Raw genomic sequence first — 26719 nt, forward strand, 5'->3', positions numbered from 1 at the left:
GCAGCGCGCCACAGCCGCGCCTGCCTACAAGCAGCGCGCCACAGCCGCGCCTGCCTACAAGCAGCGCGCCACAGCCGCGCCTGCCTACAAGCAGCGCGCCACAGCCGCGCCTGCCTACAAGCAGCGCGCCACAGCCGCGCCTGCCTACAAGCAGCGCGCCACAGCCGCGCCTGCCTACAAGCAGCGCGCCACAGCCGCGCCTGCCTACAAGCAGCGCGCCACAGCCGCGCCTGCCTACAAGCAGCGCGCCACAGCCGCGCCTGCCTACAAGCAGCGCGCCACAGCCGCGCCTGCCTACAAGCAGCGCGCCACAGCCGCGCCTGCCTACAAGCAGCGCGCCACAGCCGCGCCTGCCTACAAGCAGCGCGCCACAGCCGCGCCTGCCTACAAGCAGCGCGCCACAGCCGCGCCTGCCTACAAGCAGCGCGCCACAGCCGCGCCTGTCGCCGAGCAGCGCGCCACAGCCGCGCCTGTCGCCGAGCAGCGCGCCACAGCCGCGCCTGTCGCCGAGCAGCGCGCCACAGCCGCGCCTGTCGCCGAGCAGCGCGCCACAGCCGCGCCTGTCGCCGAGCAGCGCGCCACAGCCGCGCCTGTCGCCGAGCAGCGCGCCACAGCCGCGCCTGTCGCCGAGCAGCGCGCCACAGCCGCGCCTGTCGCCGAGCAGCGCGCCACAGCCGCGCCTGTCGCCGAGCAGCGCGCCACAGCCGCGCCTGTCGCCGAGCAGCGCGCCACAGCCGCGCCTGTCGCCGAGCAGCGCGCCACAGCCGCGCCTGTCGCCGAGCAGCGCGCCACAGCCGCGCCTGTCGCCGAGCAGCGCGCCACAGCCGCGCCTGTCGCCGAGCAGCGCGCCACAGCCGCGCCTGTCGCCGAGCAGCGCGCCACAGCCGCGCCTGTCGCCGAGCAGCGCGCCACAGCCGCGCCTGTCGCCGAGCAGCGCGCCACAGCCGCGCCTGTCGCCGAGCAGCGCGCCACAGCCGCGCCTGTCGCCGAGCAGCGCGCCACAGCCGCGCCTGTCGCCGAGCAGCGCGCCACAGCCGCGCCTGTCGCCGAGCAGCGCGCCACAGCCGCGCCTGTCGCCGAGCAGCGCGCCACAGCGGCGCCTGTCGCCGAGCAGCACGCCAATGCAGCACCTGTTGCCGAGCAGCGCGCCAGTGCAGCGCTTGACGACGAGCAGCGCGCCCGCATCGCGCCTGCCAACGAGCTGGTATCGAAAGACTCTATGCCATTGTTACAGACGAATTCCAGTGTTGAAGATGCTGGAAGAACGAGCCCGAAGACGGTCTCATGTCAGGAGAGGCCGTGTTAGGACTGTTGAGGGTAGACACACAAAAGGTTTTATAAGAAGCGTGCGCTGCTGCTCGAGCAGTCTCTTTCCATCCGTCATTGCGGAACGTCTGACATTTTTGTTTATTTACGTTCGGTTTGAGTTTATACTACAGCGATGATTATTATGAAGTAGAGTTAAATTCATTATTTCGCTGTTAGTTTAATTATTTTACAATACTTTTGCATCAAATATCTTATATTATAATATATAATTATTTTTGAGAGCAATTCGAAATTTACACGCTTTTAATAAAAAACTATTACTTAAATTTGCTAAAACCTTTAATAATATCCATAAAATACATTCACAATTAAATTTTTTGTTTTAAGTTGCTATGATCTTAGTTTGTTAAAAATTTAAATAGTGTGCATAGGTATTTAAAATATTTACGTGCATTAAAATACAAATTATTTCTTAATTTCTTAACTATCGCTATACATTGTGTAAAGAAGCGCGAAGTATGAATAAGATCTTGTTAAAATCTGTAACAAGAAGTTTTATTTTATTTAATTATAAAATGAAGAATAAAATATTTTTGTTTATAACAATTTTTTTTTATTTACCGCTGAGTATGTCACCAGCGAGATGTTTGTGAATTTCATCGCGGTGAAAGCTATCGGCTTTTGTGACCTGCAACACAATGAAATTTCAGCCCGCGTCTCCAGTCACTTCGAAAAAACTAAATAAGGATATGAAAAAAAATAGTCAGATTACATACAAATTTAATAAAAATCGGTGAAGTCGTTTCGGAGGAGTATATACATGATTTTTTTTTATATAAGATGTTCAATCAAAGTGGTTTTCATACAATATTGACCTCTGTATTAGAAATAGCAGGGTGCGGCGGCAACGTGGACTGGTTTTATACCAGAAACTATTATAAGCGGCTGACGCGACTTTGGCATTCTGAAAATGTACAAGTCGATTAAATTATAACTACATAAATTGTCTTTACATTTGGTGTATACACCTTCTTTTACTTAATATATTTTTAGGTGTTAGGACTGTTGAGGGTAGTCTCACAAAAGGTTTTATAAGGAAGCATGCGCTGCTGCTCGAGGCAGACCTTCCATCTGTCATTGCGGAACGTCTGACATTTTTGTTTATTTACGTTCGGTTTGAGTTTATACTATTGCGAGGATTATTTAGAAGTAGAGTTAAATTCATTATTTCGCTGTTGGTTTATTAAAATACTTTTGCATCAAATATCTAATAATATATAAAGCATTGATCCTCTTATTGAGGACTAATAAGAAAAAATAAACTCGAACATTTGATAACTAAAAACAAAAAAGTACTAAATGAATAACATGTAACTCGTCAAAATCGATTCGGTCACAATGTTATTTACATACCTACATAAAATTAAGAAATCATTAAATTATGTTTACTCCTAAAGTTCGTAACTAGTTGCTTTATGTACTCACTGCATGATAAATGTCGTCGGCGTACCAACATAATACACCTATTTGAATTAAAGCAGAGCCCAAAAATAGTTTGTTACTGAGAGCCATAAATGGTTCCAACAGCTGAAATTACAAAAAGTACAACAACATGTTAGAAAGGAAACAAAAATGTATGGATGTATTTACACAGTTATATTAAATAAAAAGTAAGTTAATTTTTAATGACTTACCACGATGACAAAAAGCGCACAACAGATGTTGATAGAACTAAGAACGATGTTTATAAGATTGACGAGAGAGAATGCTTCTTCTAAATTGTTGCAGTATCTGAAGAGTTTTAACAAAAAAATGTTAACACGTATTCTATTAATGTTATCACCTCTTGTTAACATTATTGTTGTTGTGACTAATAAAAGTAATCGAAACATTTCATATTATAAAAAAGGTAAAATTTAAATATTTCATTTAATTAATTATTTTATTTTTTTCCCAAGTAGGGTTGGTAACAGACAGATGAGCGGTCCTAAACATTAAGGTTTATAAAACCGAGTGCACCGATAACGAAAAGTAAAATATAAATAAAAAAGACTAGACAACAAGTTGTCAATTAGTTAACATAAAGTGAGATTTAAAAAACAATCGCCTTATTAATCGCTGATGTAGCTTTATATTAGTTAGAATTTCCTCGTAGTTTTCTTCGTCGGTTTTACAGACGTTGGCCAGTGATTCCAAACGACGCTGCAATAGACGGAGTAACATTCCTATGTGACTCGCCATTCCCGTGAACAACAGGTCAGTGCAGATCATTATCATTACACAGGTGTGACCTAAAATAATTATTACTATTTTTGTTTTATTTTGTCAATTGGAGATACTGTGCTTATCATTGTTAAATATTAATTTTATTTTCAAATTGTGAAGTAAAACAATTATTAACGATTTCCCATCTTAATTTTTCTCCACTTAATAAACTATTGAAGTATGTGACTCATTGACTTCTTTTTTTCTGAAGTGATTTCGTTAGCTCATAATCATGAGGTTTGCAATTTGATCTTACGCCAAATTTTTGGTTGAAGAGTCGGGCGGTTAATAAAGTAGCAGATTGTTTGATCTGTATTTAACGAATAAATAATATTTAACCATCCTCATGCAAAAATGATTAAAACATTACGATACATACCAGCGAACATTTCAAATAGGTATACCGCAACGTGGGCAACTGGTTGTTGTTTGTCGAAAGGATACCATGACATCCAGACAAAACCAATTTCCGCATGTTGCCCTCGCCATGTACGAAAAAAGAATATTGCGATCGGGGTTATGTTAAAGAACCATACGCCAGATATATTCAGCCAGAAGTACCCTGTAATTCAAAAATCAGCATTTAAAAACCTCAAAAAATCGTAATTTATGCAACATATAAATAACAAGCAATAAGTCCAGCTGAAATATGCATAGTTTATTTAGACATGAAGAACTGAAGTTATTTCAGTAGTCTTTCATTGAATATACCAATCGTGTAAGAGGGTAATCATAAAAATATCACTTATCAACTTTTACCACTACCACTGTATATTCGAGCAAGAGAATACCCAGTTTGTTATTTAATTAAATCTAATTTAAAGTGTTCATTATCATGTACATATTGATTATCAAAAGCTTACATTGATGAGCTATTCGTAGACCTGAAAGACTTTTATTCTTAATATTCTGCGCTTCTTTCTCGAGGGGTGACATCGGCCAGATGTCGGCCAATTCGTCCAAAAGTTGTCCGAAAACATCCTTTTTGTACCACAGCACAAATACTTTAGCAATGCCTGGGAGAACAAATTACAAAGTTTGATTTTAAGTTCGGAAAAAAAAGAAAAATCGCAGCAATCGTACAGTCTTCTATATTCTACTGGATAGGCTTACAAGTCGTGGTGTTTTAGCCGACTTACAAAAGAAGGTATATCAATTCGACTGTATTTTTTTGTGTGTTATGCGATTCTCGGCCCCTGCTGCTCCGATTTTGATAAAAAATATTATAATCGAAAGGAAGTGCTCGCAGATGTGTCCCATTTTTTTGTTTTTTTTTATGCCTATTTGTTTTTCGCCATTTTGGCGCTGATAATATCGGTGTTGGAAACTCGAACTAATAATAAAGATAGTATTAGCCGATAGTAACTTCAACTGGCGATTTGAAGTCTGGATGAAGCAAAAGCTGTGATTGCCAAACAGAGACCTTTCCAGCGGATTTTAATATAGGTCAGCGGGCAGTCGAGAAGAGATAAAAAGTAATTTTTAGTTAGCCTGAATAAAACCAGCTAGTCGTTTTGTTTTTGATCGATTAAAGTATTTTAAACTTTCTTACTCAATATCCCGTAGCCAACTATATGTAACAAAGGTACGACATCTTCCACTCGGGGCGAGTTGAATAAAGTCAATCCAATGATTACTACCTCACTAAACAAGTGGTAACATATACTACACACACATAATATAAATATAAGTTTCTGTCTGTAATAGGTTGCGAAACGATTTGGTCTCTTAAATGAAAAACCAATTTGCTGCATACAAGATGTACTCAGAGATAAAGATTCAGCAATTTCATTCTTGGCCCCCTCTTTATCAAAGTCTGCCATTTTGTAAGCAACATATAATATATTGAAGATAGAAAAGAAAACTAAAGAAACCTTTGCAATGATATCGTCGTTAAATACTCGTTTTATTTTTAAATAATAAATGATAAAGGCGTTATTTCTTTCAAACTTCAATTTACTTCTTGCAAACTTTTGTCGTTGTTTATTTCATAAAAGGGATATTCTGAGAAAAGTTTCAAAGTGCTAAATGAAGGTGGGTCTAACAGAATTATAAATGGATTAGTTTAAAACTTAACAACTTAAACGACATGGATTGATCGACTTGCTACGCCTTCGTGTGAAAGTACTTGGTAATAATTGATGTCAGACGCCATCAATTACTAGTATGTAGGGTATGTCTTGATGTATGTATGTTTAATCCGCTTAGATGTTTATTGAATTAATTTAGTGAGAATTAGAAATGAATTAAACTTTTTTAAATAGCGTTCACAAACAATTTTTTATTTGTGTAAAACAAACCAAAAATTAATTGTTTGACGTTAGTTACACACATTAGAAAGTCGTGTTAGTTACACTATTTATAACTCAAGAACGGCTGAATCGATTTGACTGAATATTGGTGGGCAGGTAGCTTAGAACCAGGAAACGGACATAGGATAATTTTTACCCCGTTTTCTATTTTTTATTCCGCGCGGACAGAGTCGCGGGTAAAAGCTAGTTTATAATAAAAAACATGGAAAAGGGTTGTGTGGTAGTGGATATGTATAAGAAGGGAGTACATTCGGATATGACAGCTGATTTACATGAAGAAGTACATACTTTGCTTACCCTCCTTAGGGAAAAGGCGTTACTATATTACTAAATATACATTTTATGAACGTTAATCTAGATTAGTTGATGAAAGTATACCATTTAAAGATGATAAGTTTATTTTACATTTCAATTAATGGATGATTCTACATGTGTATAATCTGCAATCGTTTTTTTATCTTTGTAATAACAGACACGAACCAGATTCTTTTTTAGTTCTATTATTTAAACATATTTGAATAGGTATTACTTTCAATATAATAGCGATTATCGTTGGCTAATGATTTTATGTTTAACGGTTTATACTTTCTCACCTCTGATGGTAAAATCTTTTGTTTTATTTTATTAACATTTACATTGTGTTTATAGTAACATTGTAAAAAGTTATGAGATATACATACCTTTACCTATATTATCAATGTTTATACAGATTTTAATGCTATGAAAATGTTAAAGTCGATACAAAATTAAATAAATAATCTTCTTTTATAATTTTATAACTATCTTATTTTCTGAGCACTTTTACAAAATCGGCGCAAACATATAGTTAGATATAACGATCCATATTATTATTGTTTGAACGCTTACATGGATGGGCATCGACACGAATTAAGGCGATTACAGATGTTCCCGCTAGAGATGCGGATGACGGTGTTTCGGCAAATTTAGCGGAGCGCGGCCCGTGGCGGCTTTACAGTTCGCCACCGTTACGCGGCGATTAAGTTGCGCACGCGCAACGGAATCACTGCACGACGCCCTATTGCCTTTGTAACGTCCCTGCACTTGTCACCATAATTGCTTTATAAATACGAATCGAATTACTTGACACTGTTTAAATATGTAAGCTTCTTTTGAGGTTATAAGTTTGTCTTGTGTCAGTCATTTTTACTTACTATTACTACTACTACTACTGAGTTTTTCTAGTTAATTTTGTCCAAATTTGAAATAAACATGGCGACAATTTTGTTTCACTTTACCCACTCTGTACTGTGTAAACTATTACAACTTTAAAAATTACTAATATGTTTTCTTGATTAGTTTTAAATAAACTTTCTTTTGTAATAATCAAAGGAGATTCCATCACGTATATGGATCGTTTTGGTGAGATGTCAGTCGACTTTTTAACATCACATATAAAGTTGATTGAGTGAAGCTACATCACACAATGGATTATTTTTATTTTTTTCGACTGAGCATTTATGGCAAACGTAAGTACGATCTAATGCAAAATGAATAATTGCCGATCTCTCCGGCGAGTAAAAGTGGTATCAATGTTCGAATGACCCAGATCTTTTACGCAGTCGACTATGCCTGCACAAAAACACCTAGCTATAGAACTCCAAATAAAAGGTGTGAAAACGAAGTGAAATAGATAAGAGATAGATATGGCGAGTCATGCGACGGACAACCTCTGGCTGGTACTGTCGTTGCAGTGTGTGACGGTCGCGTAATGAATTAAGCGCTTAGGTCATTAACACAATAACCCACATCAAAAGCATCCAATTTACGGAAAATATTGCTATTTTGGATTCGAAAGACATTCTTCTATGACTGTCGTTTTCGATAACAATATGTTTTATGGCTGCGACAATGTTATATTGCTAATGAAATAGGGGCGCGTAAATTACTCGTAACTTTGTTAACGTGTTAGGTTCTTATTATAGCGACCAACTTTGCAGTATATGAACTACATTGTAAGAATTTGCGTTTTTAATTAACTTTTATAAATTGTTGTTTAGTACATTTTTTTAAACAACACAAAATAGCGATTTCTTTACTATTAAAAAAAGATATAATTTTAACGCAAATTTAAGATGAGGGAGAGAATTAGTTTGAAAATAAACTGGAAATTTTTAATAATTAAAATAAAATAACACTTCTTAATTGACGTCATAAGGAACGAAAATACAATATTAATAAATACAATAGGCTGCAGGCTTAGCATGTACCGCAAAGCATAGCCATGTGGAGCTGGTTTTCACACTGTCCCGGTGGGCCCTGTTGCGCCCGTTAAGAGGTGCCCATCTGCTGGTTTACATTAAGAAATTAAGCGGGAGAAAAAACAAAAACTAGTAGCTATTAAAGGCAAATTACAAAAAAAAATATCAGAAATATACTTACTCACCATCATGAAATAAAAGTGCGTATAAAATTTTAGAGTACAGTTAGTTGTATGTTCAATATGCACCTTTAAGAGATTGCCCACAAATTTCTGAAGTGTGTATGCACCCAGAAAGGTTTTTTATCTTACATACATGAATACCAAGAATCTGGTACAGATCCGCGGGCGGATAAACCTCATGATAACATTTCTCATTGCTTTGTATACAATTTTCAGTATAGTAAAAACAAGGTGGAAAGTAAAAAATTAGAGGTATTTTGAGAAAGAACCCAGTGACGGCAAAGGCATCTCTTATTTTTAAAAGCTGATAATAGTTCAAATAAAAATAAAAGTAAATTAAAGACATGAAGTGTGGCGCTTGAATATAATTGAAACATATTAAAGCATTTTTTTAAAGATCGAAAACGAATCCAAGTTATCGAGTGAGTTCAAGATTTTAATGTTTATCATATTACTAGCTGTTGCCTGTGACTCCGTCATCCTCCGTGGAATTAAAAAAACATAATTAGTAGCCTATGTGTTCTTCGGATCCTCGATATGTTTTTTCCTATGTATGCTACGAGAACATTCACTATTTACTATCCAATAGCAGAGACAAGTTCTCTTAGATTAGTCTCGCGGCGCCCACACAACACTGCAATTATTTTGGTAGCGAGTAATTGAATCTGATCAAAAAAAGTAAACAAAAATAGATTGAGATTTGCCGTGCACGATGTAATTTAAGATTTTCATCGCGCCGATAATGAGAGGCAATGGGAATTGCAACATTAACTTTCACTGTTGTAGAGCCATTGCTGGGCTGGCCTTAAAGCCTCCTTTGGGAAACCACAGGAAATGTGACAAAAAATATTATATTCTTGTTTATGCTGTGGCTTTTCTCGTTTAAAATAACTACAGTTGTTATGAAACTTTTTTATCTCTTTATCGACTGTCATTAGGGATATATTTTTCGCGCGTTAGTTGTTTTTAGCCAGCTTCAAAAAGCAGGAGGTTATTAATTCGCCTGTTTTTTTGTTTAGTAATGAAAGAAATTGTAAATAACACAATTTCTCATATTATTATTTGTTTATTTAGTTATCGTTTTCATCCGTCTTTCTTCAAAGGGTAATGTTTCGTGCGTATGTTTTTATGTAAGTACATAAGTTTCTTTGTTACCGTCTGTAGCATTAACGATTGAACTAATACGTAATCTTCCTTCGAGTGTCACAGGGAACAGTCATCGAGTTTTTTTGGTTTTTAATTAACAGATTTGTGCTATGATTTCGTCATAGTTAAAGAATTAGGTTTCTTTCTATTTATAAAAATGCTTATATACCGTTGTATTTTTTCAGTACGATGAAGGGATTACCTCAGCACCTACAGCCTAGCCTAGCCTTAGTAATTTTAAAACAAGCATGTCTCAAAAAATACACCGCCATAAACTGGGAGTGAATATTCATCAGTTACTTTTTTAGAATATTGGTATCGTTAAATAATATGACAAGAACATAATCAAAGATTCCCAATAATATCTAATTTTATAGATAATTTTGTAGCGAAGCTTTTTATTGTACATTTTATTCTATTTTTTTCGTGTTTGCTTTCTCGTCCAGAGGTCAGTGTGTTAGTGCATTAGTTTGATTAATCGTGTTAACATATAAACTATTAATTTTATTCTAGTACTTAAATCTATTTTATTTTTATTTATCATTTTTTTTATTAATGTTCGATATTTTTCACTAAAAAGGTACCATAGATTTAACAATATTATAGATAAGAATGATGTTCCTATATGATGCGTGTTATTCAAAAATTATAAAACATCTGTAAAGATGCTCTGGAAAAGAAATTAATTCAAGCCAAACTATTTCAAGAATCCGTGTTATCAGAGGTTTAATCGAAAATGTTGTGAAAATTGCATTGTAATTTACGGAGGGCGGTTCTACAACTGGAATGCAGCTCCACCGTTTTAGGTCGATATCGATGGCGTTCGCAGATGCCATTTGGAGTTCCGTTGCGCTGTCCTCTTGTTTAGGCGTGGTTTCTCGCTGGTGTTACTGGCAAATTGCAGTCTTCAGCTCGGGGCGCTTTATTGAAAATTCGATCTTTCTACTGCATCGAGAAGGAAACCAAGGGGCATGGGAAAATGGCTTTTTTGTGTAGGCATTAAGACTGAGATTCGGATGTGTGGTTCGCCAGCCGGAATCCGTTATCCGGCGTCAGGTTACGGTCACGTCTATATAAGAGGGCGACGTCTTCTTCACCATTTCATTTGGTTTGTGACGCCTGGTCGGCTGCGTCGGTGTTAGTACGCGCCCCGGTGTCGATAGTCGCGTCGGTGTCCGCATCACCTTGGTCGGTTCTCTTTAGGGTCCAGTGCTCGCGCATTCGTGCCGTGCAATTGCGGGACAGTTTAGTTGCGTGCAACCATACAAGTCAGCCCACCGTGTCAACATTGGAACTTCAAGTTTAGACAATCGGGGTAAGTTTATTTACTTATAAACAAAAAGAAAAAAAGACGAAGAAGATATTTAAAAACTGTAATATTGTATTTTTAAAGTACTTCTACTAATGTTACTTATTTTATAATAATTAATTTTTATCCCTTACATTGTTATGGATTGTCGCTTTTCAAATTAAATGAAATTAGAATCAAATACAGAACTTCCGGACAACGGAAACGATATATGACATAATGTCAAAGGCGTGAATTAAGTGTATTAATTGTAAATGAATTATTGTCGCTATACCGAGACCGTTTCCTTTTGCGACATTAAAAAAATTAAATAAACACGAATATTGGAGACTTTTAAGGGTGTCTTAAAAATCTCTGCGAATAATACTAATTTGGAACAACCTTAACATTCATTACATTATAAATGTAATTATGAACTTGAAATCTTAACGCGGCGTTAAAAATTTGAAGAAATTGAAACGACACAAATTTAAATGGAGAATAAATATGTAAAAAATATTTGTGTATGTTCTAAATATAAATGGAAATTCTTAACATTTCTGTATGGGTTTCCTGTATCGAAACACATATAGAAAACATGTTAAGGCGATGAAATTCGGACTAACATTTGAAACGGTTCTATAACTTTACGCCCGATTCGCGTTACACGAATTAAGCTACGCAAAAGCATGGTGTACGTAAATGGTAAAATGATTGCCGTCATTACTAAGGAATTACAAGGGGGATAGACTACCAACATTATATTATGCATTCGCGTGAGATATCAAACGTTCGTTGCTATTGTTTATTTCTTGTGGTAAATAAAACAGCGCCTTAATTTTGACACATTGGTTTTTATATAAACTGAATTGGGTAAAGTTCATGTGTATTTAATTGCAAATTGTATGATAGGATCAAAGCTCGGAAGGTCGATGACTTATGGATATGTAGGTATTATCGGATATTGTCACATGAATGAGCTTATAGCATACAATAAAATTAAGCAAAGCCAGTTATATTTAAATCGGCATTTATAATTAAAAGCTTTAATTTAAAAACATTTTAAGCTTTAAACTAGATTACACTTGATTTTATATTTGTTACTTCCAGACTTATTGTTATAATACACAAGTTTTGACTCTATGATATAGCAGTAAGTAGAAACATAGTTGTCAGAAGTCGGTTCAAAGTTAGCAGACAACAAAATGTTCAGTTTGTTTTATTAAGCAATAAAAAAAGGCTTTGTTTAAAATTAAACCTGGAAGTAAATGAACAGTTTTTAATATTGAAGTATGGGTTTTCTTTTATAAACTTTGATTACAAGAATGTCTGTAGTTTGTTAGCAACATCACCTCCCTGGCTTTATCCTACGCTCGTGGGGTCGGTGTACGAGGTTCTATATACCTTATGTATGTCGTTTTTATTTAGTTAATTAAAGTGGTGTAAGTTGGAAAGGATCCGGGGAGAGTGAGGGCAAGACTAAATCTCGCTTAAAACTGGTTCTAAGAGGACCTCGCTAGGGAAGATACTCGTTATTAAGAATTTAATCATGGAAGCGTTCTAGCGATTTACTTTATTAAATCGATATGAAATATCAACTGCTTCGAAATATTTTATAGTTTTTTAAATTGGTACTTTTAAGCTGTTATTTTTTTATGTTCATAAACATCGATACTGGAAAATGAAATTCAAATAAATATAGCAAAAACATTTTAGATAACTCGTAACTGCCAATACTGAGAACTTAAGACACATTTTTGAATATAGTTTCTAAAAAGTCAGTTTTGACAATTTTAAAATGAAATTATTTTTTTTAAATATTCAAACAACAATTGTATGGGTAAATCTAAAAGGCGTTATATTATAAATACAGTGATAATCTTAATAATCATCATATCAATCAAATGATAATAATATTGCGATGACATACCGTATAATGCTTTAACAAGTCGCGTTATGTCAGTTTGACAGATGAATTAAAATCAGGCATAGACAATAGCACGATCAATGGCCGCTCACGTCATTGCATCGTATGTCGTAACTTGTGCTAGAGGAGAAAAAAACTTGTCTATAATAACGCGTGGGCGCATAACCAGTTGGTAGGTTTTTTGCCGACAAGTGCACATGACCTTGACCGGAGACTCTTGTACCCCAAATAAATGATCGACCTACTTATGAATAGAGTAACTTATTAATATTGTAAATCTTACTAATAATATAAATGCAAATGTTTAAATGGATGGATGTTTGTTACAAGGTATCTCTAGAACGGCTTAATGGATTTTGTCGAAATTTTGTATAGATGTAGCAGACATTCATTGAAATTTCGCGCAGACGAAGCCGCGGGCGACAGCTAGTATACATTTTAAGTGTCCATTGTTACATTTGTAGCGATAGAATATGAATTGAATCTACATATATATATATAAAAGAAAGTCGTGTTAGTTACACTATTTATAACTCAAGAACGGCTGAATCGATTTGACTGAAAATTGGTGGGCAAGTAGCTTAGAACCAGGAAACGGACATAGGATAATTTTTATCCCGTTTCCTTTTTTTTTAAATTCCGCGGGAACGAAGTCGCGGGCAAAAGCTAGTTTAAATATTTTCGAATACCATAAGTTTTTACTACGGGTACAAAACTTAATATGAAATGTTAAAACAATATCAACCATCATCGATTTTGAATATTTTTACACAAAATTCATTGTCAACAACTTTCACATGTTACTTGTATGGAGCAAATTTCTCCGTTAAGCTATAAAGGCGAGACAAGCATAGCCTTGCGACCTAGATCACGTCATGACACAAGAATGCCATAGTCATAATCTGGTAGTTCTTAAAAGAATCAGATTATTTTACAGTGAAAACTGTAAATTTGCACGTGCAATTTGTACATTTTTTTTCTTTTAAGTGTAAAATATATCTGAGAAATTTGTTGTTGATAGAGTTGCTATTTGTGTATAAAATTTATAAAATTACTTTTAAGCAAACTAAATATTGTTTTTAAACATTTGTTTGCGGTAATTCAAGATGTTTTAATAAATTGAAAAAACCTAAAATCCAAGGAGGATTACCAAGACTTCAATGATGTTTTATTAAGGCTCGATAAAATTGTATGAGACATTTGTTCTTTGTTAATGCATTATAAAGTTTCTTTCATGTATAAGAAGATCTGAAATGTTGAGCTTCATATTTGTCTGATGCATAGTTTCCATTGCTACGCAACAACTTTACGGATGACGCTGACCGTTCCGAACGATTTCTAAAATGGGCCTTCGATATAATGGTCGCAGTATAGCGTGTGTAATTGCGGCATGCACCGTGCGCGATGATAAAGAGCCAGTACTTTCCCCCGACCCAGTGCCCTCTCTGCGATGCGCGTTGTCGACCCACAAACTTCTTACAATTCCGTAATGTCTCGTATTTTATTTGAAATTTGCCGGCTCATTACACGTCCCGTGTACAGTTATATCTAATAACATATCTCGATGTAACGATTGTCCACTACAACTCGGGACATAATGTATAGTTACCTCTACCCATGCGGTCTCCAGACACGATTTCGTGATATGCGAATTCGTCGACATATCCATCGGACGAAACATACATACATCTGAGATCTTCTGAGAGATGTAACTTTATTCGCCAGATGTTTCGATATTTCTCCGATTTTAACATAAAGATATGAGTATAGTTGAAATATGACGACATAAATATAACTGATGAAGGATTATGTTCGTTATATTTATGTTTAATTGATTTTTTTACTTCATGTAACTTTATTTTAATAAAAAGATATTAAAGGGATGAATGAAGTTTGAAATGATGTTACTTATCTAGAAATTTTGACATTAAAGTAGTTATATTGACATTATTTGACATTAATATAGCAGTGTTCTATTTAAAAAATGTCTTTTGTTTTTGTATAGTTTAGTTTTGTTTAAAATTTGGCTTGATCATAAAAGAATAATACTTACTAATATTTCACTAGTTCAATTATATCTCTACGCTAAATACGGTATACCGTGATTTATTATTTTAAAAATATTTACATCTTTTGTCTATATACTACATTAATTTTAGTTCATTTTCCTTATTTACATTTTTATTTACAATCTCGTCGCAAATAAATTGCCTAATGAATAAAAAATCTAATAGATATACCGTTAAACGCTTCGGAATCCCTTATAAAAAAGCGGTAATGTCCTACGAGCCAAATTCAATTATTGTGCTCGTTTCGTAACCTTGACGGCCGCGTGGTTCACAAGTCAGTGCACTGATGAAACAAGTCATGGACCTAATATCTGAGTCATCGACTTTTGAGATCTTATAATTTGAGTATTTACCAAAAGTAATATTCGATTAGCGATATTGTTTATGGAAAAGCAAAATTATATGATACTTAAAATGCTGTATTATAAGAAGGACTACAAGAAAATCGCATAAAAATACATGACATGACAGATAACATATGAAAAGGATCTTGTGTAGTGACACTATTTTCACATTGACAAGGAGGCACTCGTGAGCTGTCATAATTTAGTTTGACTTATGTCAACTTCTGCCCACCGGGTCAGATATCATTGTCGGTCTATAACTTTCAATATGTTACATGTTTGTCATATATTTATTCCTAACGAGGTGTCGCCCGCAACTCCATAAGCGAGGAATTAAAAAAGAACTTGATGAAGTAGCCTATCTATTTTTCCAGAATAAGTTTTATATGTATGCCAAATTTAATCAAGATCCGTTGAGTCGTTTCGGAAATACCTTGTTACAAACATCCATCCATCCATCCATCTATCTAAACACTCGCATTTATAATATTAATAAGATAAGATAGTAAGCTTTTGACACATAATATTTTCGGTTCTTTTCGCAGTATTGCTAATCGAATATGACTTTGTCTACGGGCTAAGATCGTTCTCAGAAGTGTAATGATGCTCGAACATTGCTTTCAGCGTCAACAGCCTCCATCAAATGTGTATTAATAGGCGTGTAATTCAATCGAAGTTCTATTGCTACTCAGACCGCATTAAAATGGAATGATTTCTTTTGTAGTGAAAAAAAACGATTGTTGCAGATACCCCGCGTAGCTCGCAGATAACATTATTATAAGAAAGTATTTAATTATTGAGCTTTGTAGTCAAAATATGCAATTATAAAATAAAGCCTTCCGTGAATGTTGCTCTGAGAAACTTATTTTTAAATATTATAACTGCATATTCATAGAAAACAATCTTTATTTTCTACTCTTCATGTGTCGAATGTCGGGAATAAAATATTTATCCTTATATCGGTTTAGTTTCTGTGTATACTAATAATATTATATATCAGCAATAAAATGTTAAAAAAAGAAAATATGTTAAAAGGAGTTTTTTACGTTATTCTAAACAACGATTATAAAGTTATAGTAATAGTAAAGAATACTTTAATAACCGCGAAGTTGTATGTTTACGCAAAATGCCGTGTAACAACTGATGTAATTTAATAAGTACTGGTATAAGAAAACTTGTTTTGACATCGAATGATGTATGTTACGTCGAATAGAATATTATTCAACTCAACGTTCCGATATTTTTTTTAAATTGATTGTAGAAATTTGAAGGTTAAAAGTCAGTGGACTATACGATTTGATAGAAAATATTGTACTCTTAACCTTCTTATGGATTTAACTTTCTAGATAAGGATACTTATTCTTTGGAAGACGGTCACATAGTTGTGGAGACTTGAGTATTGTAGATGTTAAAGAGCAAAGATCAACTAATGCCACATGATACAAAATTTTCTGTAATACTCTTTTAGTTTTTAAACTTTAAAAGGTTGTATTTACGTACATATAATCATATCTAGCCTACTTGTTGTAAATATAGACATAGAATTTTTCAGATAAACCAAGACCTCAATTTTAATTCTAACATCATAAGAAAAATCAACAAGAAATGTAGGCGCGAGTTTAAAAAGAACAGTTAGTGTTGAAATATTTGTCATACCACTTAATTTGCTTATAAAAGACATATGTGTGCCATAAACATTTTTGTGGATGTGCCGTTGGAGTGAAAATTATATTAGTTTTGTATACATAATATCAGTATGGAAGAAGCCACATAATAACCGAAATATTGATGTTTTAAATAGTAAGAAATGATTTTTTATTTCTTTAGAGATCTTATGAACATTTATTTAAACATCAGATAGAAATTATAACAATAAGTATAATATTTTTTACTTAGAAAAGACCTTAGAAATACACTATTGTTCAAAAATTGTATCAGAGCTCTAAATTGCATCTATTGTTTGGTTTTAACAGGTTTAATTTTTTATATAATTAGCTAGAAACAAGAATATTTTAAGATATAGAATATCGAAAAATAATATTAGTATGGTCGTTTTCTTCTCTCGCGTCTCACTGTCAAAAACGGTTGTTACATACAAAAAGGATAGGAAATATAACTTTCACTGTGTTCAGATCACGTAGTAAGATTGAAGAAACATTAGTTGTTTATTGAAGTTTTATAATGGATTTACCGCAGTGTCCCGACCGTGTTTTGCGCGTGCGAAGCCGCCGCACGTAGCTATGCGACCCACAAATCTGGTGAATAAACGAGAAAGTGCATACGTCTTGACTCCGTTTTGTATTTAGAATGTTGACAATTCGTATTGAATCTATTTTTATGTATCAGAGTAGCTGTTGGAAGCTATTTTTTTATATTTTTTTAGGGCAATAAGCTTCTATAGAGTCGGCAGGACATAAGGGACGAACATACATCTACAGATTTTTAGTTATATAGATAGTTACCTCAAATAGGTTTAATAATTATAAATAATAGTAACTTCAAATTATTCTTCATATAAAAGTATTTTTATACATTTACAAACTTCGGAATTATTTAGTTTTATTTTTTATTTTTAAAACGTAAAAAGAAACAACTTTTTTTTTACATGTAAGCAAATGATTTTTTCAAAAAAATAAGTGTTAAAAAATTTGGAAATATCTCTTTCTTTTACGTCAAAATTATAATAAAAGTAAAGTTAAAAATGTATTGTAAAAATATATGTAATTATAAATAATATATATTGACCCAGACATCATTCGCTAAATATTGTCGTTTCCTACAGTCCAAGTCTCGAGTATCAGTTGCAAGCGATGCGTGGCGCTTGAGAACCGTGCCGGTTGACATTCGCCTTCTTACTTACTATACTTAAATAGTACCTTGGATAGAAAATATCTCATGGGCTTCGGAATTAGAGCGTGACCATCGGATCGACACAGATTTCTTATAAGTTTATTTTGTGTGTTCCTCTGTTTTCACTTAATTTTTTGCTTCATATAGAATTGAAATGGTTTATCTCCAGAAGTATATACAAACCAATAGAGCTCTTAAATGATAGTAACGATTTAAAAAAATCTTGTATTATTAATTTGGACAGATATTACGAGTAATATGAAGTTAAAAACATGAAATGTTGGAGGATATATCGTGTAAGAAATCAAATTATCAAAATATTTAATGCAATTAATTTGTTGAACGTGCTTTCGAATAGATTCCTTTAACAGCGATGACAAAGTCATTTTTTATGTCCTAACAATATATTGAACAAAAAACGACGAACACATTTCACGAAAAAATAAAGATGCGTTCACAACTTTAGTAAGTTTAGCTATAATAGTTCCTCTAATTTAACAAATTTAAATATAGTAAACAAGTGCAAAACGAGTATAAATCTACTCATAGTCTATTCCCATCCGAACGCCGGTTCATATAAGGAAGTCGCGAACGATTCAAGTTTTTTTATTATGTAATGGCGATGTATTACTTCCCTGTAATCTAAAGCTAGCCGTGTGGTTGAAATGGTAACCGCATCTGTTATTTTTATCTAAAAGAGCAACGCCCGCAACGGACAATTTAATATTATTTAATGTTTTTTATTTCAAGATGCAATTTATCCTGAACATTATTTTGTGTATTGAACATTGATCGTTCAAATCGATTGCTTATTTTATAGTGATACTGGTAGGATATAAATCGAATACTAAGCGAGCCAATTAAGAAAAGATATAGATCATGGACAGTAAGCAGTGGCAGTGGACATCGGGCGGGTCGTACTAGTTACATAATAGGTCGTGCGGTGCGGTCAGCGACCGGCGAGGCGGCGCGGCGCTTCCCCGGCGCGCACCGGACCAGGATACCCACGGCTCCCGCGCTCGATCGAAACGAAACGACGCCGATATTATCCACGCTGTCAACGATCGCAGACACAATCGGAATAAGTCACGTCGCTCTTTAATTGTTATACAACCATTTAAATACGGACGTTAGCCCGTTTTTGATACGAAAGTTAAACATTAACAGAAAATCCATGTTGATTTGTCAACTGTGATTTTTTGAATCACCATACATTAGACATCAACGCGCTTCTACAAACAAATTAGCTTTTTTTTTCAAATAACAGGCGAAATCTTAAGTGGAATAATTTTTTATTTAGAATAGACAATTAATTCTAAAGTAAAAGTTAATCGTGTATTTAGTTTTATTCAGTAACCTTATTAGTGAACGGTGACGTTTAGAAAGTAATGCAAAATAGGTTAAGATGACAGAACATGAGTCAAATTGTGATTTCATCGTTCAGAAATAACGAGATTAATATGAAATCATTATCGCCATATTCCTCATCAAAGTGTAAAAAGTAGATATTTGAGCCAAACAAATTTACTCTGAATATTCGATTACAATAGTAACAATAGCGTATAAAAACAAATTTATTACTCTAACCTACTTTAAAACTGGCATCTTAAACGTTTATGTCTTATTTGTAATTAGAGGCGTTAAATTTGGCGCGATAGCGTATCGAGGCGTGTCCGGATTCAGTTGTTTGCGAAAAGAATTCTAACGGGTCACTTCCATGTCGGACGTCGGTTGAGAGCTTTTAAGGCTTAAGGCAAGATTAAATCAAAAATGAAAATTGGAACATCAAAATAGCCATTTTGGTCACATCGTGTATTTTCTCTTATCATTGATGTGAGTTATATATATTGTTGTATTAGGCTTCATATAATGTATTATTAGAATTATTATTATAAAGGAAAAAAGTTAAAGTGTAAACAGTTCATATCTTTGGTTTTATTATTGCATTTGATAACAAAAATATTTGCGATGAATGTAAGGTAAGTTTGAATAGTTTCTAAACAGTAATATTTGGTAATTGATAAAAAAGTACTTATTTTATACATACCAAGTGACTTAACTTTTTGGTGTAGGCTTAAATAAAGAGGGCAGATAAACTTTCATACTGAGGTCAAACGGTAGTTAATGTCGTAAAAGTGTTTTATCAAAAGATCAGACTGCGCTATACTGAATTTTTACTGCGTATAATATGAAGATAAGATCAAAGTTTGTCATTGAAAATGTCGTATTAAAATGCTCAGTATATTTAAGTTTATATTGCAAATATTCACATAATCATGACAATGCGTGAAGTAAAAACTTTGCACCCCTATCTAATGAAGTTACGCGAACAGTTAGTTAGGGAAGTTACGTAAAATTTGATACACTTAAAATTAAGTCGGAGAAGAAGCGCATGAAGCTACTTTTTTATAGAGATTAAGTTGTAGTTCTAGTTCAGTACTAGACAGTATCGAATCCATAAAGTACAAACAATAAACTGAAAAACATATTTATTACTCTATATGTACACGTTACCTTGGTCCCATCACAATTGCCTTTTCACAATTTATAAAAACTGGACTAAAAAACATAGGGTTATTAAACGTACGATTTTAAGTCATTTCTAAGTATCTGCTTAAGATAAAATGCTTAAGTGTTTTTTATTAGAGTGTAGGTTATTTGCATTAAAGAAGATTTTGACCTATTTGCCTAATTGAAATGAGATGGTAATGCAATATATGCATATCTGATATCATTTAGTTTTCTATTTGAATTCCATACATAAAACATGGTTAAATTATTTGAACTTTCTTTTTCTATAATCTTTGTTCTTTCTTTTTCGTTATTTTGAAATTTTAAATATAATTTCTTTTAATTGTTTCAAATTGCATTTACCAAGAATTTCTCATGGATAATCGTAAACAACCGCTTCTGTGTAGATTGTTTTATAACATTACGGTAATATAAATAATTCAGGTAACGGTTCAGACAGTACAGTAATACTTCAAAAAACTGAGACTTGAGGTACATCATTTTATGAATCCGTGCTACTTTTTTTACTTAAGCCGCTAATATTTGAGTATACTTTAAAGAAGTATACAAATTAAATGGAATACTGCTTTAAGTCATATCCACAGGTGGGCACAGTTAATCGAAAAGTTAACTTCGTTAATCGTTAATTCGTTAATTAAAAATTAACTTCGTTAATCGTTAAAGCGTTAAATTCTCGAAAATTTAACGCAAGTTAAAGTTAATCGTTAACAGTTAACCATACCAAAATTATACACACTAATTTCACACTTCTTGTGGCGACACTTGTTTAAAATGTATTTTGACTATACATTCTATAACACATTAGTATTAGAGACAAGTATGAATGCATTATAGTATATTTCATTACGAGTGCAGAAAGCCTGTCATTGCAAAGAGTTCCGACAAATGTCTACCCGAGCCAAGGTGCAGCCGAAGGTGAGGGTTGACAGTTGGAACAAGTTGTAATGACAGTTCCGCACGTGTACTAAACAACTATTTTTAATACAGTTGCGAAAAAATGAAGCAATTAAATAGAATAATAATAAAAACACAATAAACTCAACCAACTAAAATGTTTGAAAAATGGCGCCAACCGTAAAAGAATACAAACGAAGATTTTTTTGGTTTTCTTCACCCATTCTGGGTAGGCAAAGGGAACTATGCCCAAACAGCCAAGTCTTCAGTAGATTATTTTTATTGATATGAAATGAAAATGAAATTTAATGAGATGAAATAAAATGAAACCTAACCTAATTCATTGAATCAAATCATTAAATCTGATATTGTAACAAATTAGGAGCTTCTTTTTAGAAATATTTGCATGAATCATAAAAACTTCAATGATTTTTTTTTTTGTAAAAACTTCGTGGTTGGTTTTTTCTTTTTAATAGACATTATTTTATCAGTTGGGAAAGAGAACGCACGAGTTTGGAAAAGCTAAAGAAAAAGCACGAGTAAAAAAGTGTTTTAATACAGTTGCTCAAAAAGAGATTGAGGGTATTGCAGGGATGAAGAGCGTTCGGAATGTGGGCTATTATTACATACTCTTACTTTTATATACTCGTAATGAAATATACTATTTCGAACCTTCTTTTGATTTTGTCCTGTTGGTCACGTCTTTCCCGGATGCTCTGATGCATTACACTTGCACGCGAACTTCACATATATCAATTATCAACTCGTTCGTTCACCATTCGAGTCACCGACAGTCGCCCAACATAGTTGAACTTACGAGTGAGGCGTGGCACGTTATTTAAACAAAATGACAGCACGTCTCCAAGTTTCTAATTTAACGATTAACGGACTTTTTTTAACGGAAGTTGAGTTTAACGGAAGTTAACAAAAGCGTTAACACTTTTTGAAGTTAACTTAAAAGTTAATCCGTTAAGCAAAATGTTAACTTCGTTAATTAACGATTAACGGATTAACGAGTTAATGCCCAGCTCTGGTCATATCGTATACAATTTAATAATACTTTCGTGTCATTTAATGCGTAAATATCAAAATATTACCCAATATTATTTAATGTCACGAGCGTTCAGTCGTTAGGCTAAGTATTGGTTAACTACGAATTTTATTGTTGAAAGAAATAGAAAAAGTTCCGTTTTGTGTTAAACGCGCTAAGTGACTCAAACACGATGAGCGCATAATACCAAATCGGAATTCTACTGAATATTCGCTTCGAGTTTCCAATAATTCAGCTTTTGTCCGTTATTTGCGTAGGCGCTACTTTGTTATTTAACCTATCTATTTAAAAAATACTTTAGCACTCAATTTAATTAAATGTAAGGCTTCTTGTAAGTTAAAATTGTTATTTAAATTCTAAAAATCGTTCGAAATTAAGACGAACGAATTAAGAAGTTAGTATTCGCTAACTAATTAACATTCTACATTTGTTTTTAAGTTCTTACGTTTTAAAATTTAAAGTCTAGTAATTCTCACTTAATGTTTTCGTATTTTGTTCTCATAATATTATTAGGAATGTATTTTTGTTTAATGTAGATGGCATTATGATCAAACAATAAAACATTTATAAGCTTATCGACTTGAGCTATATCGACTAAGCTTACATTGAAGTTTCCAACACTTTATTTTCCTGAGTTTGCACTAAACCTTACTTTTTTTTTTAATTCGACCTTAGAAAAACCTTCTGCTTCTACTATTTTATTCTATAGTTCACTCGAAAGTCTGATTCGTCTTAAATAGTAAAAGTCTGGTAGTACTATAGAAAATGTCTGAAGAATGTGTACATTCTTGTGTATATTCAGGTTGCGTCTGCTAAGAATTCTATAGGTCATTAACCCAATTGCGATGGCGCGCCGTGTCTCTGTTTGAATTTCGAAAATTGTGTCCTATTTGCAGTGTTCTTGCGTAATGGCACGTAAGTACGTAAGTGCCCGCCGTAAAAGCTTTTCAATGATGGCACAGACTACAAATATTGCTCACTACAAAATAACTGCACTCAACTACTTCATTATTATGTACATACTTGTTTATTGTATACTAGATGTCACCCGCAATTCCGTTCGTGTAGAATCAAAAAACCTTTACTGGCCTGTGCGCTATTATATACTATGTGTTCCAAATTTCGTGCAAATCCGTTAGCCGTTTTTTAATTATGACTTAACAAAGATCCAAACGTACGCATTTATAATATTAGTAAGAAGTAATTTATTAAAGAGAGTCATGGAACTTATTTCTTTTATTGATCCTACGAAATAGTTAGCATAGAGCTTTGAAGTAGACTTAATTATGATTTTTAATGAAGCGGATTTTTGTAAATTTGGTGAGATTTTTTGTATTAAAATGTTGTATATGATTTTGTACCTCATCAATATTCTCAATGTATCTCGGAAATAAAATCCTTTGGATATTTATTGATACGTTACCCCTTACAGTTCATTACTCATGTGTTATTTCATAGCTAAATAGTGTCTAGGACTGGGCTAGGTGGAGCCCTCCAAAGCGGACGGAATGTGCGCACAAGGTCATTGCGCCCTGCGCGGTCATGCACATACCCCGCTCGCTCCTCGCACCGCCGCACCCCCACCTTAAGTGATCACGGATAAAGGGAAGCGGCTGAGCCACAAGGCAATAGGAACCATTTCGAAGCGATCCATCTTTTATTTTCCTTAGTCTATGGCCCGACAACCGACAATATTGTTCCTCGTTCTAACGCCATTTTCTTAGATCGTTGCAAAGAGAAAAAAGACGTCCGAGCATCGGCGGGGTGTATTTACGATGTGAACCGTGACCGGCATTTATCTCGGAGCTTATGGCCTCAGCGCCGTTGCGCCTCTCTCTACCTACAAACTGTCATTAACTGGTTAGAATTAGTGTTCGAACATGAAAATTTATGGTCACAACTTTCCAACAAGGAACAAAGTAACTTCATTGTAAACGGTAGACCCTTAGAGTTTGTAGGATAGTTTTATGGCAATGAGCAGCCAGTGTCGCTCTTTAATTTTTAAAACATTTAGTGATGGTTACAAAACGCAAGCAAAATATTGTAATTCTTAAAGATTAACGCTTAAATTACAAACAAATTATTTTACAATACATCTAGATCTATATACTGTGTAAAGACATAATTTGTATTTTTTTAAAATTTTCAATACAGTATTTCATATCGTTTATATTATTTTGTTACAGAAAAATAGTGAAGTGAAAACATGACAAGATTCCAGTATATAGACAAAGTTGATTTAGTAAATAATAACAAACATTTTTTGACGTAAACAAAAATGTTTTACACCAAATAGAAAATATTACTAAATTTTTTTCTTGATAACAATTGAATTCATTTTCAAGTCGTAGTATTTGTACAATTCAAATTGGCCTTTCAAGTTATTCCTAATAAAGGAACCATTGACGTTCAGATAAAATAGGGACCCTTTATGATTTATTCCTTGCTATAAAAGGACTCTCGCCGAAGGCTAAGTAGGCGGCGAACACAATTTCCATTCAATGTTTATATGATTTTATTATGGAATTTTGCAGATGCATCTATTGTTGTAAGATGAAATAAAAAGATTACTGCGAAAAGGTGCATACGTTACGTTCTCAGTATTATGCAACAATAGTCTGTTTAGATCAAAGTTAAATGAGATAGAATGATCGGTTTAAAACTTTGTCACACAGTTTCCATGTTTTCGATAAAATTGATCTGACTATTGTAGTTCATTTTGAAATTCTAAGAGAGTTATCAAAAAAGTTAAATAAAAATATTTAAATCTCGTATTTAAATGCATTATCGCATCGTATTAATATACAAATATTATTAATGCATAAAAGTGAAGCTCGATACTTACAATCGTTGGTTTAAAAATTCTTACAGAACTGTAAGAATTTTTGTATTGCGAAAAAAAAAACACATTTTTAACTTCAATCGACCTGTTTTGTTAACAAGCTCTGACTCGATGTCCGGTTAATAGGATTGCATTGTTTATAAATAAGGGTCTATTGAGACGTTAAACCTTTGTACGCGGGAGTAACAGAAAGTGTTCTGTCAGTTTTATATATCAACGCCTTAGGTCAAAGATAATTTCTGCCGTTTACATTCGATCCAGATCATGTTTTGAAACGTAATGACCACGTAAATAGTACAAGATAAGCTATTGCATTATATTTAATGGACATACTCCACGAGTGCTTAGCTGTAGGAACCGTTAATACAACAAATGATTGAAAATTGTGTTTTACTACATAACCGTAACTGACTTGTTCAAGTTCAGATCTATTTAACGGTAATAAGTCTAGCAAATTGATATGTTACATATATCTTAGTGATTTAAAATCATAACTAAATAATTAAACAATAACCCTGTTTACTTATTAAATGTTATTAACATCTTACTAATGTTATACATGTGCATGTTTAGACAGACTGATGGATGGATGGATGTTTGTTTGAAGGTATCTCAGGAGCGGCTCAACAGATCTTGATGAAATTTGGCACAGATGTAGACAATAGTCTGGAAGAACACATAGGATACTTATTAAGTATTTTTTTAAATACGCGCGGACGAAGTCGCGGCGACAGCTAGTTATTTAATAAAAAGAAGGTTATAGTGATTTTTTTGCCGAACAACAAAACTCACTACAAAAGCTGTAAGGTTAATATTTATCAAGAAAGGAAACTTCATCTTACTTTTTATGATATTAATATATTTGAATCAAAGCGGAATAAATAGAGAAGGAATAAACTCGTTGACCACCGTATCCCTCAGGGTACGCGTGACTGACTTCGTACACGTATAATACTTTAATACAGATGACGGTCATTACCGCATGCTTCCCTGTTCAGCGTATACTCGTGTAACTACAGTAGTTGACCAAAGAAAATTGTACGTAGCATTTCGTTACGGCTCAGTACATTACATCTATGGTATTTCCTGGAAACGGATTGTGTTAATCTAATAAAGTGCCGCGTGAATCTTCACGGTAGACATGAAAATGAAAGTGCGACGACATTTTCAAGCAATAGAAGAAGATTATCGTTTTTATAACTAGTTATTGCAAATGTTATAATATGTTGGGTTGTGTTTTTTATTACGTGGCAAATGTTTGAAACGAATAATAATAAATTATAACATAATGTGATCAGTGATATTAAAACGCATTAAGTTTCAAAGAAAAGGTTCCAGTTATCGAAAAAATCTGTGTATTTTACTCGGGTGCACGTAACTTTTAGTAATTTATTTTAACTTATAAGATAGTAAAAGTAACTTTGTTTTTACATTTAAAATATTATCAATTTACATCAGCGGATAGCTTTGAATAAACATAACGAGAAGACAGTTCAGACAACAGCGTCTGTTAACAGGAACATGTATTT

General features: G+C 34.5%; 2 protein-coding genes across 2 annotated transcripts in view; one reads left to right on the top strand and one right to left on the bottom strand.

Moving 5' to 3' along the window:
• Positions 1-1749: 1749 nt before the first annotated feature.
• LOC106710310 (odorant receptor 4-like) lies at positions 1750-5357 on the bottom strand. Its single transcript, XM_014502328.2, has 9 exons — positions 5087-5357; positions 4398-4550; positions 3914-4096; positions 3377-3560; positions 2964-3060; positions 2755-2856; positions 2145-2233; positions 1891-1957; positions 1750-1809 (listed from the first exon to the last, which is right to left on the bottom strand). The coding sequence occupies exons 1-9, from the start codon at positions 5355-5357 to the stop codon at positions 1750-1752; spliced, it is 1206 nt and encodes a 401-aa protein (XP_014357814.2).
• Positions 5358-10508: 5151 nt separating this feature from the next.
• Positions 10509-26719, top strand: part of LOC106710311 — a 47453-nt gene continuing 31242 nt past the window's right edge. Inside the window, exon 1 of the mRNA XM_045686059.1 lies at positions 10509-10708. The gene's annotated coding sequence lies outside the window, so the exon portion shown is untranslated. The remainder of the gene's footprint in view (positions 10709-26719) is intronic.

This window comes from Papilio machaon, chromosome 3 (assembly GCF_912999745.1).
Source record: "Papilio machaon chromosome 3, ilPapMach1.1, whole genome shotgun sequence".
NCBI classification, from domain to species: domain Eukaryota; kingdom Metazoa; phylum Arthropoda; class Insecta; order Lepidoptera; family Papilionidae; genus Papilio; species Papilio machaon.

What these genes read in the sequence shown, in the direction of transcription:
- LOC106710310 (XM_014502328.2), bottom strand. Translation starts at nt 5,357, where the DNA reads ATGGCAGACTTTGATAAAGAGGGGGCCAAGAATGAAATTGCTGAATCT. An exon ending in AGTTGGCTACGGGATATTGA is followed by an intron (nt 4,551 to 5,086) that starts GTAAGAAAGTTT and finishes TTGTTCTCCCAG; the next exon opens with GCATTGCTAAAGTATTTGTG. An exon ending in CTGCTATTTCTAATACAGAG is followed by an intron (nt 1,958 to 2,144) that starts GTCAATATTGTA and finishes ATTGTGTTGCAG; the next exon opens with GTCACAAAAGCCGATAGCTT.